Source organism: Melozone crissalis, unplaced genomic scaffold (assembly GCF_028551555.1).
Source record: "Melozone crissalis strain CALT ecotype California unplaced genomic scaffold, PUWL_Pcris_2 ptg000057l_1, whole genome shotgun sequence".
Taxonomy (NCBI): Eukaryota; Metazoa; Chordata; class Aves; order Passeriformes; family Passerellidae; genus Melozone; species Melozone crissalis.
This window is the reverse complement of record NW_026535835.1, coordinates 5,833,412-5,853,327: the sequence shown is the minus strand read 5'-3', so window position 1 is coordinate 5,853,327 and position 19,916 is coordinate 5,833,412. Positions and strand designations below refer to the sequence as shown.

General features: G+C 42.4%; 1 protein-coding gene across 7 annotated transcripts in view; it reads right to left on the bottom strand.

The window, feature by feature from the left end:
- CUX1 (cut like homeobox 1) overlaps positions 1–19,916 on the bottom strand; it is a 273,254-nt gene that overhangs the window by 77,961 nt on the left and 175,377 nt on the right. For all 7 annotated transcript variants that reach the window (XM_054287447.1, XM_054287441.1, XM_054287444.1 and 4 more), the window contains exons 10-12: positions 11,317–11,421; positions 8,719–8,907; positions 3,213–3,271 (exon numbers count right to left, since the gene is read on the bottom strand). In XM_054287447.1, coding sequence (XP_054143422.1) covers positions 3,213–3,271; positions 8,719–8,907; positions 11,317–11,421 — 353 coding nt within the window. The remainder of the gene's footprint in view (positions 1–3,212; positions 3,272–8,718; positions 8,908–11,316; positions 11,422–19,916) is intronic.

Here is a 19,916-nt window from a genome sequence, read left to right as displayed (position 1 = left end):
TGGGGGAGATAAATGCACAGAGACTCATCCAGGGAAAACCCCAGCCAGGTCTCTGTTCCCATGAATTCTGCAGGGAATGGCCTCTGCAGGGATAGCCAGTCCTAATGCACATCCTCATGATGCCCAAATGAGGAGACTCATCTGAATTTCAAACCCAGTTTGAACAGTAAATTATCAGGTGGCAAACATCCCATGGGAAATCCCATTTCAGCTCAGAGCAGTTGTGACCCCACTTACCACACGTGGGTTTGCCACGGGGAGCAATCCAGCAGCATTCCAAACACCTTCCTTCCTCCTGGATGAGGCCAAACCAGAAAAAGCTGCTCTCTCCCAAAGGAGCAGGTGTGAGAGGTGCCCTGAGCACACAGTGCTGCCCCAGAACCAGGCTGACAATGGCTGGAAGCATGAACCTGGTGATGGTTATATTTGGTTCTCCACACCAAAAATCTGCCTGTAAAGCCTGATCCTGTCATCCCTCTCCTTGCACAAGCTGATGCATTTTGGTTCTGAGCACCTGCTGCCAGCTGGGACCTTCAGGGAGGATCCTGAGTTTCCAGTGAGATTGCTGCAGGAAATGTGTATTCAAACCTTGGCTGGAAACCTACTGACCTCTGCCTACCTGAAGGGGATTCTTTGCTAACCGAATTAACTTTCTGACAATTTCACAGGTAATTTCCTACATAGTTGAAACACAAAATATACTAAAAATCAAGCTGATGGCACCTCTAATTGCCCTAAGAGGAATATTCACTCCAGCAGGTTCATTTTTAAAAGAATGTAAAAGTTAAACATGTCAAAAATGACTCTCCAAATGTGTCACAAAAGACACATTCTCCTCAGGAAAATGAGGAAGCACAACGTTTCTTCTTTGGATTCCACGAATATCTTTGCCCATGAGATCTTGACTCAATCTGTGGCTCAAGATCAGTTACCTGCTTTTTAAAGAAATGATCTTGTGACTTGAATCTGCACATCTAAGAAGACTTGAAAGATCTGACTGTAAAGCAAAGTGTGCATTGGGACAGCTCGACTTTCTGTTCGTCTGATCCCGACTGCAAAGGCAGCAGGGTCAGCCCTGTCGTGCTACTTGAGAGGGAACTGAAGGCACACACAGAGCTCTCAGATCTCAAAAATAGGTTTAGAAGCCATTGGGCACAAAAGCCAAGGCAGAAAGTGAAGAATTCTCCCATCCCAGATCTTGACATGGGCCCAGCTAAGTTCCTGCAGAGGTAAGAGTTGGCTGATATTGAGACCCTCAGCCCAGCTTGCCTTTAACACCCCAGAAAGGGTTAAAGAAAATACATCAGTGCCAAAACACCTTAAAAATTCATTCTATTCCTGCTGCACTGACAAGATCTCTTTTCTCTAGGTGCAAATGTTACGAGCAGCTCATTTCTGTCAGTGTTGCAGGGCACAAGGCAGGTGCAGCAAGATTCAGTGTGAGGGCTGCAGATTTACAGCAACAGACTTCTCCAGCCTCATTTACAGCAAGTCTCAGTTCAGATCAGACTGTCACTGCCAGGGGATGCACTCAGAGCCCTCAGCACAGCACCTGGATTAGATGGAGCATGGGAATGGTGTGAAGCAGCTGCTTGGAGGATGCAGCATTGCAAACATCCTCAGTGCTCCCTCGGAGGGTCTCAACCCTCAGACCATCCCACAGGATGGGGATGGACCCCAGGACCTCTACAAGCCAGCTATAAATCCACAAATTAGGGATATAAAAGCTGAAACAGCTGGGAAAACAGGGTTAATTTACTGGCACCCAACCAGGGCCACTTCCAGCAGAATCTCCCATTTATTTCTCTGCAGGCTCATCCTGAGCAGAAGCATCATATGAAGCCTCCTGTCACAATTTCTCTGATTTGCCTTTCCACCCCTGCTCTCATGAAAAAAATTAAAATATTGGTATTATCACTAAGAATACAGGGTTTGTAGTTAAAGTATAAATGCAAAGTAAGCTTAAATGAGTATACTGGGTTCTTGGCACCTTAAGTCTGGCTTTAAAGTCCTGGTCCTGTTGTATTAAACCTCTGCAATAAAGCAGGTAGGATTCAAAACTCATTTGTTGTTTCAGCACATTTACATTTAATATCTTATGCAAGAAGCTGGAAGGTTGTAGCCTTATTTCCATTCACTGCTTCACATATGAGGACATAAACTGGCTAAAACCTGAAGCTGTTCCCTTAACTCAGGAGAGGACGTGGATGTATTTACCCCTAATCACTAAATGATGATGCTATTTTGAGCCCAGGTAATAATCAGGTAAAATAACCAAATAAATGGTCAATTCATTTAATTCCAGTGAAAATTATACCCCTGCATCAGGGTGTGCTGCAGCTGGTGGTGAAGCAGAACCTCAGCCAGCGTGGCTTGAATAAATCAGCACCAGGGGCTGGGCAGTTGTGGGGCTTGCAAATCCAAATCTGCTTTCCATATTCTCCAGGGACGTGTAAACAAAAGCACATGACTACCAGCCTCATCTGAAATACCTCATTAAACCAGGGAATGGGTTATTTCAGCCTTTTTAAAACACACACAGAAATGCCAGAATGATGAAAGAAGAGATGGGAGTTTCTCGCAGTTATTTAAACCTTGACACTAAACATATTTCCAGTCAGAAAAGTTCTCTTCTGAACCTGACAGCTTATCTTGTTATAGTTTAAAATGAGGCTCTTTTAAGTCTCTTAAGAAAATCCCTTGAAATAAGAAGAGGCTGTTTGTGGCTTTAGTTTAAAACCACAATATATTAGCAAAAATATACAGTGAAACAAGCCCAGCATTAAACTGGAAAATGCTGAGCACTGGGTGGCAGGAGCAGAGCAAAGGTACCATGGCCAAAGGCTCTGCATGTCATTTTTGGTCCACATGACCCTCAGCTGTTGGCTGGAGACTTTTAAAGACTGGTCCACCTAAAATACCACAGAATTTGAAACTTTTTTCCCTTTGTGGACAATAGTTTCAGTGGCTTTTCTTTGTGGACATGTGTTTTATTTGCTATTGTGATCCTCTGCTGCAACAAAAAGGAGCACTCTCAGATATAGCAGTTCCACTGGTTCTGGATGCAATTTCTGCCAATATTCCCAATTTCCTCGTCTTTGTGGTTTTGACTGAATTTTTTATTGTTCCAAGAACACAGATTTGTGGCTTCATTTAACAAGCACTGTTCAACCAGAGTTTGTGAAAAAATTATGTAAGCATTTAACACTTACTTTAATTCTTTCTTAACCTCTTCATAATCAGCCTGTCCTTTCAGTTTTTCTTCCAGTTGCTTTAAAAGAGAGAACATGGATTTAATTATTTACATTGTTTTATTTCTGCAGGCTTTGAAAATCATCTTCAAATTATTCCATATATACAGCAGCGCACAAGTGAGGGTTAATGACTCATACCTAATTTACATATATTAGAAAACAAACTATAACCAATTAAACGTAAACACAATTATACCTCGCTCATCCTTTGTTTACAGAGTGCCAAGCATGACAGAATTCAGTGGGTCCCAATTTGGCTGCTTGCAATGTCACTGTCATGTGCTCAGGGAAGAGATTGGGGATGAAGGTATTAAAAAAAAAAAAAATGGGGCAGCTGAAATTTTCAGGGAGATTGAATAAACAAGCAGGATGCTTTGGCACACACTGTATTCCTAATAGGACAGTTCTTGATAACCTTATCTACATGATAAAAAGAGCAGACTGAAGAAGCTGTTGTTGACTGGAAGGCTCCTACAGCACCTCAACAGCTGTACCAGGGGTTTTACAAGCATTACTGAGCAGAGAGGGAGCATTGAGGCCACCCCAGCTGCTCTGCCCCACCCAGGGCGGCCCCAAAGGCTGAACCAAACCCCCTGCCACCATCCAGAACGCAATGTCACACACTTGGACCTTACCCAGCTCCCACCAAAGTGCTCATCACTACGGGGTAAATGCTTCAGGAGGCCTAAAACATATTGATACATAATTGATGCAGTTATGGTGCTTGCAGAAGCCACATTAATTGCAATAATTTCTTTGCTTAGTGCAGGCACACCTGATCTAAGCAAAGAACAGAACTTACTGGCTTGCAACTTCCATGGATAAATTCAGGCTAACTCTGCTTCAGTTCATTTTTGGTGTTAAAACTGGCACAGAATCCCAAAGGTCACGGGAAACAGAAATAACACATGGACGTATCACCTCAAAGACAGAGAATCTACTTTGAAAAGGAAAGGAATAGATGACATGAAAAAGAAAAATAGGACTTTATGTCCAGAAGAGGCTGCCTTCAGGGGAGAAGGCAATTCAAGATTCTACACCCACTCTGGGGCTGCTCTGGATGCAGGAGGAGGGCAGGGGAGGGTTGCTGCAACTTGGACAATTTTAGCAAAGCTGTTTAAAATGCAGCAGCCCAGCTATGGGGCATGGAGGCAGGGCTGGGGAAACACAATTGGGAACCTGCTCCCTGTGCTGTCTTTCCTATAAAGTCAGTGTGTGGGTATCACAGAGCTGTACAAACCCCAAAATGATGCAGCACAGCAAATCCATGGGCTGAGTCATCTCAGTAATTTAAATGAGGCTTCTTCAGATGCCAACAGCAGCATGGTGGGTTCTGTGGGACCTCCAACTATTCTGCCATTTTTAAAGGATTTGCTACCCAGCCCTGTGCAGCTCTCACACTGCTGACACATCTGCCCTGCCACCAGCACAGCTGTTAAGGAGCAGTGACAAAGTGGACAGCCAGGTTACCAACCCACAGCCCTCTCAAGGCTCTGTTCCTGCTGTTTGCCACCACAGCCCAGCATGCTCAGCACTGCTGAGACAGGAATCTCCTGCAGGAACAGCCAGGCTCAAGGAGCAGCTCTTAATGGATCCCAGGAGCTGCTGCTCAGTGTGGAATTTGCACTCTCTGGGACATTGATGGAACAAGAGGCCTCTTAGAAAGGTCTCATGTCTTTTGTCATCAGTGGCTGTGCAGTCATTCCAGTTGTGTTAAAAATAAAAATGAAATGCCTGTTTTAGCTACAAGCATTTTTTTTTTCACCTGGAATAGATACAGAGCAAGTTTTAGTAGTTTTTTCTGGCTTGTCCCGCTTTGCCAAATTCCATTTATTGTCTGGAACTATAGGAAGCAATGACTTTGCTTTAGACAGCAGACAGTGCTTCAGGAAAATCCTACAAATACTAAAGATATTGGAGGTTTTGATAATTTACAACACATGTTGAAATCTCATTATGGGGATGTACTACATAGTCCCAGGGCCTGAGGTCTCACATTTTGAGGAGGGTCAGCTACACCAGGCCATGAGCTCCAGCAGCTTTTCAAGCTGCAGCTCAACACTGAGCAAAACACAGTGACTTCAAGGAGGTGGAATTTGCAGTGCATCAGGTCAGGCTGGAGAGGGATCTCTAAATGAAACCTGTGAGCCAAAGAGCCCTTGGTGCTGGGAGGGACTCAGCATCAGAGCTGAGAGTTTTCCAAGTGGTCACAGGCAAGGGCAGGAGCTGCCAAACCCCAAGACATCCTTCTGCCCTCCTTGGTCTTGTCACTTTGTCCTTCTGTCTCTGCAAATCCACTGCAATTCACCCTTTCCTTAACTCTGTGACTGGTAACGTTTTGGGTCTGGAGCAGAGGAGCTTTTACAGCAGGAATAAATGACAATTTATACCAGTTCTCAGTATAAAATGGACCAGAAGAAACTTAAAACAACCAATACCCTGGGTTAATATGTTAGTTACTTATGCAAGGGTGTGCTAAGAGCCTTTTGTAGAAACAGAGATAAACCACAAAAAAGCTAAAGATTCCCATTTTAGTGGAATCTGTATTAAATGCAGTTCTGTGCAGGGAAGTGCTATACCCTGGAATATTTAGGTACAAAACACAGGTAGAAAAATAAAGAAAAATAAGAGATATTGACAAAATGCAGCTGTTTTGGACTCTCAGGTACTTGCTACAGCAGTATGACAACCAGCAATATTTTACTTTGGATTGTATAAAAAACACACACATCCATCATTCCCAAGTACCTCATACAGAGATTGTTGCCATGGAAAACCTGCACCTAAACATCTCCTTCAGTAAACAATATAAACTAACAACTGAGGATGCAGTGCCTGTGTAGAAACAGAACATTTAGGCACTTGGCATCTTCCCAGTCAATGACTGTTTTAAAATGTATTAGTATGGTAATTGTCTCCAAGAACCCTGTAAAATGCACAGAACATGGGATAACAAAGGTTCAAGCTGTGAGACAATCTGGAGGAACTAATATCTTGCACTAAATATCAACCTGGTTAATTCAGACAAAATATATTCCAATGACCTCCAACACACAAAAATGCAGGAGCCAGAGGGCAGAAGGAATGGACTGGTGGCTTTCCTGCATATTAAATTTGCAAATATCCCATGTTGAAGAATCATCTTGCATCTGTAGTGTGAATAAACCCATGTCAGAGCATGCAGAGATTGGGCCCCTCATCATGTTATTTAGGAAATACAATCACTACTGTATTATTAACTAAACTGGCACAGGTAAATAGCAGGGGCTGTGTTGAGGGGCTTAAAACATTTCAATAACCATTAGATTAATATTGTAGTTCAGTTTAGAGTGATCAACTACATTACTGAATTTTAACTGGGTAGCAGAGACATTCTAGCACCCAGCCACAAAGGGTTAATACAATTAGAGTGAAAAAAGTCTTGTTACTAGAGGACATGTTTTGATTATTAGATCAGATGAAGATAAAGAAGCAATAATTTTGAAAGTATTTCTGTATTGTTTCATTAAGTCATAGAGTATTAAACAATTCCCCCAAGATACAGGTTGAGAACATTGCTTTAATTTGTGAAACTGTGAGTTGTTTTCTGGGGAGGCAACCATTAAAATCTCTGTTATTTCAGAAGCAATTCCTCCATAATCAAACAGGAGATCAGCACATTATCACTGAGATTTGGTGCTTTGTACAACCTGTGCCTGGCACAGACTTTCCCAGCACTTTGGGGTCAAAGTAAGTGTTTGGAAATATTTTTATAGTTGCAATAAATAGGGTTAAAGAGGGTTGAAATGACTAAAACTTTATCAATAGAGGCACTACATCAGCCACTATCAACAGAAAGCTAAATACAGAGCATTAGCCAGGCAAGGCTATGAGAAAATGGAAGGAGATTACTGAAATGAAAATCAAAGACTTGCTCTGTCATTTCTATGATCCTACTCCCTTTGAAGTTAATGGCTAAACTAATACTGACCTCACCAGGAACATGCTTTATTCCAAGAAAATCTGTCAAGTGCAAGGATTCCAGATATTTTCTATCAGGCTTTATGAAAAAGTAAAATAAAAAAATCCCCTGAACATGGGTGTAGCCAGCAGAATGTGTCCCTCAAAACCAGGGCAGCTCCTTTTTCCCTCAATAAATGTGCCCACATGGTGACAGGTGGGCAGGGAGTGATACTGTCAATGGAGTTACATAATAAGTGTCCTTTGCTCCACTGGATGTTCATAAAAATTCTGCAGAGCTAGCTTAAAGCATGCAGAAAACACTGACTGCAACACTTCAGCTTTCATTCCTAACAGGTCTCTCTCCACGTGAATTATGCTCCACCACAGCAAAACCAGTAACTGCTAAAAAATGTCAGAATTAGAGCAATTTGTAAGAGTTTCAATTGAACATTAAATCATTCTGATAGAGCAAAGCTGCCCACGCCACAGTCAGAGCTGAGTGGGAACTATCAGCCTCCTGCTCTCAGAAAACTCTCAGACTATCAAACCTGCACAACTACCAAGTCTTTAATGGAATAGATAAATTTATCTTGTTTACACTTTGGAGCTCATAGATGGTGGAACAATGAAGGAGACAGGAGTTACAGGAAACTGATTCATACCCTACGTCAGGAATCATTTCTCATGCTCACTCAGAGATCAGGACTGTGTGGGCTCAGCACAGGGAAAGTGAAACTGCCCAAGAGAGAGGTAAAAGGGTCATTCAGAGAATTCTTAGCTGTTCCTTCTGGTTCTAGTACAGTGCTGCTCCTTTGCAAATGAGTATAGGGCCAGATTGCTAATTATAAATGGGAATTATTGTGCAGCAAATACACAGTTAAAAAAAATGAAATTAAAAAAATTTATTATTGGTAATATTAAATAAATAAATTATTATTATTTAAATAATTAAATTATTCTTATATAAAAGCCTTCTCCATGTCCTGATTTTACTTGCTTCTATGCCCTAAATGATAAACTACAATCTAAATTATACACTTTCCATTTCCAGTGGAGAGAAATGAAGGGGGTAGCAAGCACATTGAAAGATAAACCAATTCCTTGCAAAATCTTCAATATGTATAACTGCAATGGGAATTAAAAGTTTGAAAATCTAAGAGGGATTTTCTGTGCTTTTTCAGTTTAACTGTTTCATTACATATCCATGCTCAGTGTCTGCTGGGGTTTGGTGGTGATTTTAATCCTAAAGGTAGCCTTGTCCAATGTGCAAAAATACATTTCAAAACAGTAGGGATTGGGACATTTAGAACTTAAAAAACCTGTGATCCCTTAAAAACCATATATCCAGGGGGTGGAATGGGATGGGTTTGACGGTCCCTTCTAACTCAAACCATTCTGTGATTCCATGAATGCCACAGAAAGCAGAACTCAGCCACACCCTGAAGGAGCCAACGGCTCAGGACCACAAGAAACCCCAATCTCATCATCTCTGAGATGCTCTTTGGGCAGAACCAAGCCTTACTTTGAGTGTGCTGTTCTTGGCTGTCAGCTGCTGCTCCAGCTGGGAGATTTGGCTGCTGGAGTTCTCCCTCAGCTTGGTGAGGCTGCCCTGGAGCCTCTGCACGTCCTCGACGAGCTGCGCGATCTCGCGCTCCTTCGCCGCCAGCTCCACTTCCAGGCTGGAGCGGGTCAGCACCTCGATGGCCTGCTCCTGCAGGGAAAACACCATCAGGGCACAGAAAGGAAGGAAACTGGCAATTCCTAAACCTGGCACTCCTCTGACTGACGTTGGGAACGTGGAAGATGGAATTTCCTACACCCCAAGACAGCTCTCTGGGAAAGCAGGGATAACAGAGGGAATAAATTTCCCTATTTGGTAAGTGCACTGGAAAGATGCAGCAGGGAAAGTCAAAGGATTCTATTTAGATCTATTTATTATTAATAGCCCAAGTGCTTTGACAACTATGAAAATCTGTGCTTACAAAATACTAATCAGATAAAATATTCTGAAGTAATGGAGCAGAATTTCTTAATCAGGAACGGCAGAGCCATGTGCCTGTGGCTCTCTGCATGCACACTGCACGTTTCAGGCAAAATTGTCAAAAATTGCCCCAAACTGCTACTTCCAATGAACTTGGTCCTTGCATGAAAATTGTTCATGTTAACATTATTGCAAGCATCCCTCCATGGGGAAGAAGAGAGATGTGACAGCTCTAAGACAAGGCCATTCTCCCTTTGGTCACCACTTTCAGAAATTCTCTTTCCTAAATCTTGCTTCTTCCAGTTTCCCACAGCTGTAAAATCTGTCCTCAAGTCTGGAACTGACTTCCTGGGAAGACAAGGAATCAGAGTGGTCCAGAAGGAGGCAGATCCATTCAGGAAAGATAATAGAGACTAATTGCACCATCTCTGTCTCCTTCTGAGCTGGGAGATTACAGCCGGGATGCACTGGGGAGCTCTGAGCCCCCTCCATGGATAAAGTGAGGGAAGCCTTGTGCCTGTGTGGGGGGCAGATGCAGCCCAAGGAGGGGCACACATTCCATTACAGAGCCCAAAATGCATCTGACAAAGATTAATGGCTGTTCCTCGGAAGCTCCAGTGAAGGAGGAGAGAATCCATTCAGCAAGAGGGAGATGAAGATGGTGAGCACTAAACCAAAGATCTGTGGTGAAAGAGCTGAGAATTCACCCCAGTGACACCCTGACAGCTGAAGGTGACACTGCAGCAGATTGAAATATACTCCATACCCTCTTTTCTGGGCATACAGGAACAACAAAATCCCCCTTCCCATCTCTTCTAAACATTCAGCTTGATTCTCAGTGACTACACCCTGCTGCACTCACAGAAAGCTGCATGTACTAACAGCGGTTAACAACACTCTCCTATTACACTGAATTATACTTTTAACTTGAAAAAACCTCTAATTTGCTTGCATGAAACATCACAAGTTGTATAATCATCTGCTGCTTGTGCCTATTGAGACTAGAACGTAGAGTCTGAAATAAGATAGATAATGATCATTTTCATCCTGCAGTAGTTGTCATATTAAATATAAATGAAGTGCAGAAGTACTATTAAATACAAGAAAGACCTAATGTTAAAATAATGATAAGACTAGGACCCAAGATAGGAAGAGGCAGGTAATTCAGAGTTACAAGTGATATTCAGACTTTTCATTTTTTGTTTTGCAGCCTACTTGCCTATCTTTTGACTTCTCTGAGAAAATACTGGGTTGTATTAATAGACAACCAAACAGATCTGGAGGACTTATGGTTTGTTACTCATTCTCTGCAAATGATTTTTAAAGGCAGCCATGTGTTCCTCTGCTATCAGTGTCAAGCACGTATAAGGCTAGCAAGGAAAAAAGAAAGCAATGATTTCTTTTGTTTCTTAAATCTGCTGCTTAGAAGTAGACTAAATTTCACTTAATTGCATATTTACATTTAAATACTCCTATTTCTCCTTTGGCAAACAAAAATCAAAATAATCTGGCTGCTCATCTGTGATACCTGCTCAGCCAGGGCCAGCTGGAGCCCTGGAACAGCCCCTGTGCCTGCAGGTCCCATCAGCAGCCTTGGCTTCATTCACAACCACACAGGGGAGGAAACAAGCAGGAGTGCAGGGTATCTTCTCAATTTCCAGGGATTTATAGGAGTAATTCTCAGTTTAGATACAGCCAGTGAAAACTGGAGTGGTAATAAGTTTATTTCCAGTTTTTCTGACAGCACAGACGTGGAGTTAGGAGAGGCAGGGAGCTTTGGGATGGAGCCCCACCTCAGGGCCCCATGTGCTGATGGCCACCAAGGCTCTCCTGCTGCCTCCATTTCTCCTCTGCTGATGCTGTCAGCCATGTGAAATGATTTCTGAGAGCTGTGCTGCCCACCTGGGGCAGGGAGTGATGGATCACCCCAGAGCCAGGTGACCTCTGTCCTTCCCCTGCTCTCCTCCAGCCACCAACCCCTCAGAAGCTGAACCCCACCACAATCCCAGAGGAACACCATTCCCTTGCAGTTAAAATATGACTTCAAACAGCTGTTTTCATAGCTGTGGGCATAAACTGAAGGAGCTGTACTGCAGGAATGTCAGAAACCTGTAAGAGTCAGTAAATATTTTCTCTCACCACATCAGGTGCCTTCTGGATCTGTGTTGCAAGTTGGAGAGATTTGTTAGCTGATGAGAGCTGCTCCCTTAAGGTCTCTGCCTCTCTCTGAGCCACCTCTGCCCTCTGAAGGAAATGAAAAGGGGTGAAAAGAGAAAGTACATTCAGTTTAACAACTGACAATTATTACAAGAACATTCATCAATTCATGCCTGACTGAATATAATTGATTTTCCTAAACACTCAACCTAATAAATGTTAGAAAAAAACATAGAATGTGATGGATTTTTATTTTAAACAGTACAAGGAAGAAATAATTGAGCGATTATGACAGTAATTTAACGCTAGGAGCAAGGAATCCCCTGCTGATACTAATGCTGCGGCCCACTGAATTTCCCAGACTGAATAAATACAAGTGGAAATGGAGTCTTTTTATTCAATTTCTTTCTATTCTCTTAGACCAAGCAGATTTTATTGCAAGGCTCCTCATGGGAATAATTCTCACGGGTAAATGCTGAATTAAAAGATATTCTGACCACTCTCTCAAACACACATACAATGTTGTGGGCTGTCTTTATGCAGTAATTATTCCATAAAACATGAATTGTTAGATTCTTTTCTTTCAGCAGGTCTATTTATTCAACAATATTTAACCCTAAAGTGACAATTTTGCACAGCTCAGTTATCAGCTGCTGAGGATTTATGCAATAGTTGATAAGCCTCTGACTTGGCCAGTGGTCAAAATTCCCATCTAAATATTAAATAGTGATAGAAAGGAGAAAGAATGATGAGGAAAAATTGTCTGTATGAGAGTTTGGGTAGAGACAGATGGATCAGTAACTTCAGGCAATAAATAGCAGCAAAGTCCTTTTCATAACTGTCTGTAAGCTTCTGTTAGAAATGGAACAAAACCTGCTTCTTTTACAATATACACTCCTCCTGGCAAGACTGTCTTCTCTCTTTTAAAAAAATATATTTTATTGTTATAAAACCACACTGCTTTCCTCCTTGAGTAATCGCTGCTTTTTGCCTGGGCTACACCATGTAAATCATGCTTTGCTTTCAGAAAACAGCCAAAATAATTTTCTATCTCCACTTCCAAGACCTCTCACCAATTCTACCAAACCCATCAGCTGCCACCAGAGAAGGTCACAACTTTTCTTGACCAGCTGATGGATCCCTCCCTTCATGGAATGATAAATTCCCACTGCCATTTTTGAGCCACCCAAACTTCCAGAGACTCCTGGCTAATCCTTTGGAAAATCTAGGTCTAAAATCGAAATATAAATCTAAAATAGTGAATATAGAACATAGAGCAAATATAAAACCTGTAGTGAATATAAAATGATAGTTAATACAGAAGCTCTAGCAAATATACAACTTATAGTAATATAAAACATATAATGAATATAAAATCTATGGCAAATATAAAATCTATAGAAAATATGAATCCTACAGTGAATTTAAGCCCTACAGCCCTGTGTGTGTGTGGTCTCTGACTTCCTCCCCAGTCAAAGCATTCTCTGCATGTTTAATCAATGAGTAAACTAACAGCAATCAAATCCTAAATGCATCATCTGTGCTATTTGCTCACAACATTGTATTAAATGATTTTGCATAGGTTCTACAGCTGTAATTAAAATGTGATTGTAAAAAGTACAGTGATGTGGTTCCAATAATCAGAGCAGGGGACACAGCCTATTGTGTGCTTAGAAAATGTGGAAACAGCAGCAAAAAAAGGCACAAAAAGAGGGATTTATGTGGTTTATGTGGCTGATAATATTAGGATAAATACTGAGCTAACAATACACATTGAGATAAATTATTTTCTGGTACTTTATTAGATGTGCAGCTACATATATTGATCTAATAACTGCAGAACAACTCCAGCAAAGCAGGACAAGTTACTACACTGTGGCACTTGCTCTTCCATCTACTGCTGGATAAGTAATGGGTTTTGCAGCCTTGAGCAATTCTGCTGATGGCTTCCATTCAGTGCAGCATTGTTTAGAGAATCTATTCAGCTTGCATGCGAGCAAACCACAGAGGATATTGCTAATAGGTGCTACATCTGCATATACAGTGAGCTGTCAGCTGCCCTTTCTGCACAGCCTCCCCAGCCAATTCCCAACACCTGTTGTGATCCTCAGAATAATACCAGACAAGATTTCATACCAGGCATTGTTAAAAATACATCAGCACAAACTCTGGGCAATTCTATTTGGGAAATACTGGTCAATTCTCTTCTTTTTTTCCCCCTCTCTCACAGAATGGAAGCTTTTTAGAGGCAGAATTACAGATGTGCTCAGTGTCTGGAAAGCACTTTTGGGTGCTATTGCAATATAAATTATAAATGACACACAAAACCCTGTTAAAAGAATGCCAGTTTCAAATCTGAGCACTTACAAGTTTGGAAAAGCCAAGCCTGAGGCTGGTGCTCGGATGGCACCACACAGGACCTGCTGGGGCTTTTCCAATGAGATTTTCCCAGTGAGATGCCCTGCCCCATCAGCTCTGAGAGGAACATGGCTTGGTGAGTGATCTTCTCTTTGTCCTCTTGTCCCCTGTGTGATCTTCATTTGCTCTGAGCTAATCCCACTCCCCTCTGCTGATGGCATTAACCCCTTCCTCATGGGAGCTCTGCTGCACCACCAGAGTGCTCCAGGACATTAAGGACTGCACTGGCACAAGCCCTGGCTGGAGCTCTGTGGGTTCCTGGCACATTTCCCTGCACAGCAGCCCTGGCTGGAGGCTCCCAGCCTGGCAGGAGCTGCCCCTGCCCAGTGGCTGAGGTGCTGCCCTCCTGACAGACCCTCTGGGCTTGCCTCTTCCACTGCCACCCCTCTCTGCTTGTCACTCTGTCCCCTTCCTAATTCATTTAGGAGCCCCATCTCTGTCCCCTCTGTGCTCCAGGGTGCCTCTAGCTCCAGGCAGGCAAACCTAAAGAACATTCACAAACTTCCAGAATGAGCCTTACCCCCACAATTTCCTCCTTCCTCTTTTCCTCCTTCCTCTTCTCCTCGTTGCTTCTTCTCACAAAAGGTCCTCCAAGTGTCCCTGTCCCGGTGTCTGTCCCCATTCCCTGCTCACCATGAGCCTCTCTCCCTGTCCTGCTCCCATGCTGATGTCTCCACTCATGGCAGGGGCAGCCTGGGGAGTGTCTCCCCTCCTTGTGCCCCCACAAAATCTCACATCACACCCAGGAAAAGCAGAACCTGCCTGGTGGGTGCTCACCCAGCCAGAGCAGTGACTGCAGTGTGCCTGGGACAGCAGCAAAGCCTGAACAAATTCAATCCAGATTCTGCTGAGTTCCTGTGAACTCTTTTTTCCAGACTCTTATAGGCTGGCCAAACTTGAGGCTGTTTTTTAATTATTTTTTAAAATTTTTCTACTTGAAGCAACAGAAGATACAACCCTGAGAAAAAAGGGAACCATCCCTCATCAAACCCCTTCTATTAAATCTGGGCACAGCAGGCTCCTCACCAAAACAGCAAGAAAAACTCATAACATCTGAGAGAAAATTGGGGTTTTTTTCCTTAATCTTGTTCTTAAAAATGGTTGAACAATTTTTCCTGAAGTGAGAAAAAAAGAGAGCAGCCAGAGATGGGTGCCCAGTATGGAAAATGGCTAAATCTGAGGAATCTTGCACAACTTGGAGCCTCTGCAAAGTTCACAAAACCTTCTGTTCGTGTGGGACTGTCCCATTTCAGCTGAGAAATACAAAGATTCATAGAATCACAGAAAGGGTTTGGAAGGGAGCTTAAAGCCCATCCCATTCCACCCCTGCCATGGCAGGGACACCTTCCACTGTCCCAGGCTGCCTTGATGAAGCTCATGCAAATTTAACATTGCCCAAAATCCTATTTTTCAGCATAGTTCAATTGTCCAATTCCTCCTAATTCCTCCACCACTGTTTTCTAGTACAGAACCACCTCCCTAGTAACAAAATATTTCAAAATAGTTCCATTTTCCTTCACAGAGCAGGTAAATATTGTACTGCTCACAGTGGAGCCAGGAGGTCACGACTGTAACGCTGCCGTGTGCTTTCCAATTAAAAATAGAAAAAAAAAAGCCTTACACAATATATCCAGTTTAAATTATTCTCCTTGTTTCCTGACAAGATAATGAATAGCATGAACTGAGTGCTCTTCTACTTACAGTAAAATGTTAATTTGATCAAAGACCAGTGGTGTGAACAGCAAAATGAGATACTAATGTGAAAAAAAATGTATAACCTTTCCCTTAAAGTTCCACCAGCCCAACTCTATCTCCTTATTCCATGCTAAATTCAGAGCTGTATGTGGGAAAATCTTCCTATGGGCGAGGAGGGGGCATTATCACAAGTAATTCTGCTGCAGTTAATGAGCCTGGTTATGGCAGCAATCACCACGCTTGGAGCTGACATTCAGACTTGCAAGCTGCTGCAAAAGCTGTGTTTCTTGGAGTACAACATCAATTAAAACACACTGCTTCCTTGTGCTTTAATTTCCTAACTTTTCAGATATAAAAATTTGCTATAAAACCTTTAGATGGCCCTAACTTCCACTGAACAGCAGCAAGTTTAGCAGAACATCAGGGACATGAAAGATTTTTCAGGGCTCTGGCACCTATTTTTTCCAACAATGGAGAAATACACAAAAAAAGAGAAAAAACTCCACCAACCAGAAGAGGTTGGGCTGTCTTCATTCTTGTCTTCAGGCTATTGCACTTTCCTCTGTGCGCTGAAAGGCTGCTAGATAAATGTATTCCCAACTGATAGCCAGGCATTTGCAGGAAGCCCGTGTTTGCATGAAAATAATATTAACCATATTTTGCCTTTATACAGAACTTCTCCGTGCAAGGATCTCAAATGCCCTTTGCAAAGGAAACGTTTTTATTCCCATTTTACAGACAGCGAAATCCCAGGATTAAGTGAATGCATTCATCTGCCATGAAGTAGTGTAACTTAACTGGATCTATGGATCTGGGCTGGGAGGGACCTTAAAATTCATCTCATTCCACCCCCTGCCAGGGCAGGGACACCTTCACTACCCCAGGGTGCTCCAAACCCTGTCCAGCCTGGACTGGGGCACTTACAGGGATGGGGCAGTTCCCCAGGGATGGGGGCACTTCCAAGGATGGAAGAATTCCAGGGATGGGGCAATTCCCCAGGGGATGGCACTCAAAGAAAGCCCCCAGGCCACTGCCAAGGGAGTCAGAAATGAAAGCAAAACCTGTGGCAGGGTCTTGTGCCAGCCTCGGTGCAATACAGCAGGATGAACTCCTGAAGGAACTCAGGACATCCCTCTGACTGCCCTGGAGGACTCCAGACCCTGCCAGAGGGCACAGAGACCTTGGCACAGAGCCCAAGCCACCTGTGACTTTGATTTTAACCCATGGAGCAAATTACCACCTTTACATGAAGAATTACAAATCAAGAGAGTTTAAGTAGAATAATAGTCAGTTTGTCACAGGGTGAAAAATAGATTTTTGGGGTTTTAGAATGGGGGTTCAAGGTCCCAAGATGGAGGAATTTGGGCGTACCCTGTCCTCCTCCTTTCTTCTTCCCAGCCTCCATGTTCTGGGTGATGCTGCCACTTTTGGATTGGTTCAAGGTAGAAGCTCACTGTCTAACACAGATGATAGGTATTGGGAAGTTATGGTAAATAATGTACATGTAGTTTTTAGTATAAAAAGAAAACACCAGTGTGCCTCAACCTGACCTGCCAGAGAGACCTCAGCAGGTCAGAGAAAGAATTTCACAGATAAGAAACAATAAACAACCTTGAGAACAAAAACAGAAGAATCCTGACTCCTCCTTTGACTGCCAGGCTGGGAAAAGAGACTTGTACCTATCACAGAGTCACTGTGACCAGCAGAGATTCTGAGAAATTCCCTTCCTGATTCCTTCCCATCCCATCCCTGCAAACCCAGGGATGCCTCATCAGGGCTGTGGTGGTCACAGCAAACCCTCCCCCTGAGCACCAGCACCACCTGTATTGTGCTGCACTTGTGCTGCTGAGTGAAAAGGGGAATTTATTCCATCTGCTGCTCAAAACCATACATATTTTATGGCAATCTCACTTAGCAGGAATATCTTTTCGAGCCATTTTCCAATGTGATTTGTTGGAGACAGGAAGGTGCCACACACAAGGAAATAAAAAATAATCTTGAGAGCAGCATTTCTGCTAAAACACCCTGGTGAGGTTTTCTTTCTACTTTTATAGCAGACACTGTTTTATGTATTTTAGTGGCAGTTTGGCTCCAAAAATTGCTTAAATTCACTAACTCTTCCTCTACAGACTTTAAAACCCAACACTACATTTCTGTGGAATAAATGATATTGATCCAGTCTAGATTCTTTAATAAAAGCTGCTATATTTTAGAAAGTACACTTTTCTTGATTTATTGGTATTAGAAGTTTCTATATTTGACTTTCTTTTCCCAGAAAAAATAAGAACTAGAAATCTGGGAGCACTATCAGCACTGTGAAGATGGAAAGAAAACCAATGGAAACATCTGACTTTTCCAAAGGGATAACAAAAGAAAAAATAAATTAATTCTTCTTCTATAGTTTATACAACATAATCCACACACACACAAAAAAGCCTCATGATTTCTTTCTCTTACCACTCTCAGAATCTAAGGATACCTATATTTGAGTCTGCTTTTCAAATCTATTTCCTCCTCTTTCAGATTAAAATACAATAACCCAGGAGCAACAACCTTAACCAAAGTTCTTCTGTTTTAAAAGTGAAAAAGCACCTTTTCCTTTGCAGGAAGCTCAAATTACAAAGCCCATTAGATTTGATTTCTTTTAACTATATGATCAATGTGTAAAGGCAGAAAAGAGATCTGGACACATCAATGACTCAAAGCCACAAATTCAGACTGAGTATTAAAACCTTAAAACAAGCCCAGCTGTAATTTAAAAAAATTAAAAATATTTATATTAAATATATTTAAATATTCAAATATATTTAAATATTTCTGTTTTCACAGCCTAGGAGTTATTCTTCCCAACAAACCCCTCTGTTTTTCTCAGGCACAACTGGATGATTCCAGGTTCCTGGATGAAGTACAGAAACAGAACAATAATTCATTTGAATAAATTTGTAGTCCAAAAAGATTCCTGACTTTGCTGCCATAAACACTGGAAAGGTGTAAACTTGAAAAGGTACAGCAAAGTGCTAACCATAAATATTTGTCTAAAATAAACAATCACACAACTGTAACTGCTGTGAATGCAGAAATGTATACTGGAGCTTCATTAACTTCCCTGATTGGAAATTAGAATATTCTGGGAATCAAACAATAAAAAATTCAAAGATGCTGTATCCCAAACTATGATAAATCATTTATTTTGACAAGTACGGGTAGTTTAGTTTTAATTATTTATTCTTATACTTCGTAGCATATCAGAAAATATGCAGTGATTTATTGTGCAAAATGAAATCTTAATAAAACGAGTCCCTTCACCAAACTACAGCATTATTAAATCTTCATGGAAATGCAGGGGGAACTCTGGGTTATGTTATCAAGTTTTGTCATTGAGCTGCTGGGTTAATAAAGTGAAAAGGAGCCCTTCCTATTGTATTTGATTTATTGTGCCCTCAGTAGGAACTGAGCCACAGGGTGCTACTGGCCTGGGGATGAGCAGGGGATGGACAGGGATGGACAGGGATGGACAGGGATTCTGCACCATGGCTCTCCTGAGCCTGGACATGTTGGAATTGCACCTTTTACCATGAATTCAAAGGGGGTTTTGGCTTCTGATCCTACACCCTTCCTAAAGCCCCATGGCAGGAGCCAACAGCTCCCCTCCAGGCAGCTGCAGCTGGAGCAGACATTCAATGCACCATTCTTGTCTTTTTTATATTAAAAAACCCTCTCAGGACTTTCCAAGGGAAGGGTCACACCCACATCACCCTCACAGGGGGTGTAGCTTGGTGTCCTCTGATCTCTGCCAGCCCTGCCACAAAACCCCACTCGAGATTGTGGATTAATGGCACTGAGCACCTGGATGAGCAGCTGAGAAAAAAGGAGCTGTCACCTCCCCTCATCTGCAGCACCCAGTGAGGGATTCATTTCTCTCACTGTGATGTTTTGTGGGAAAATTCAGTTTACACCTTGTGTCAATGACACAATGGAGAGGGAGGGAGCTTTGTGGTCACTACACCTCCCTCTCTCTGAGCAGAAAATTGCAAAGCTCACTGGCATTTAAAGGCAATTATTCTGATGAGGCAGTAATTTGTTCTGGGGTTGGTATTAAGCAAAGTAGCCCAGAAAGCTCCTGCATGAAAAAACTTGAGGATCCAAGTGAGAAAAAACATTGGGAGAAGAGAGGCGATGAAGATGAAGATAAAAATGGTCCCTGCTTCACCCCACAGCACACAGGGCTGGGACCCACAACATCAGCTCTGTCCCTGTGGACTTGATCATTTTTATGGACACCTGGACCAATGTCAGGGAGCACATCCTGTCCCCTGGAGAGGGAAATGCATTCCCCACCTCCCAGGAGCCAGAGAGGAACAGCAAGGGAAGTTCTGAAGTGCCAGCACTGGATTTAAAAAGAGAAAGGCATTTTCAAGAAGTGTCAGATATATAAAAATTTACACCAATTTCTTTTTCCCATTATTTTT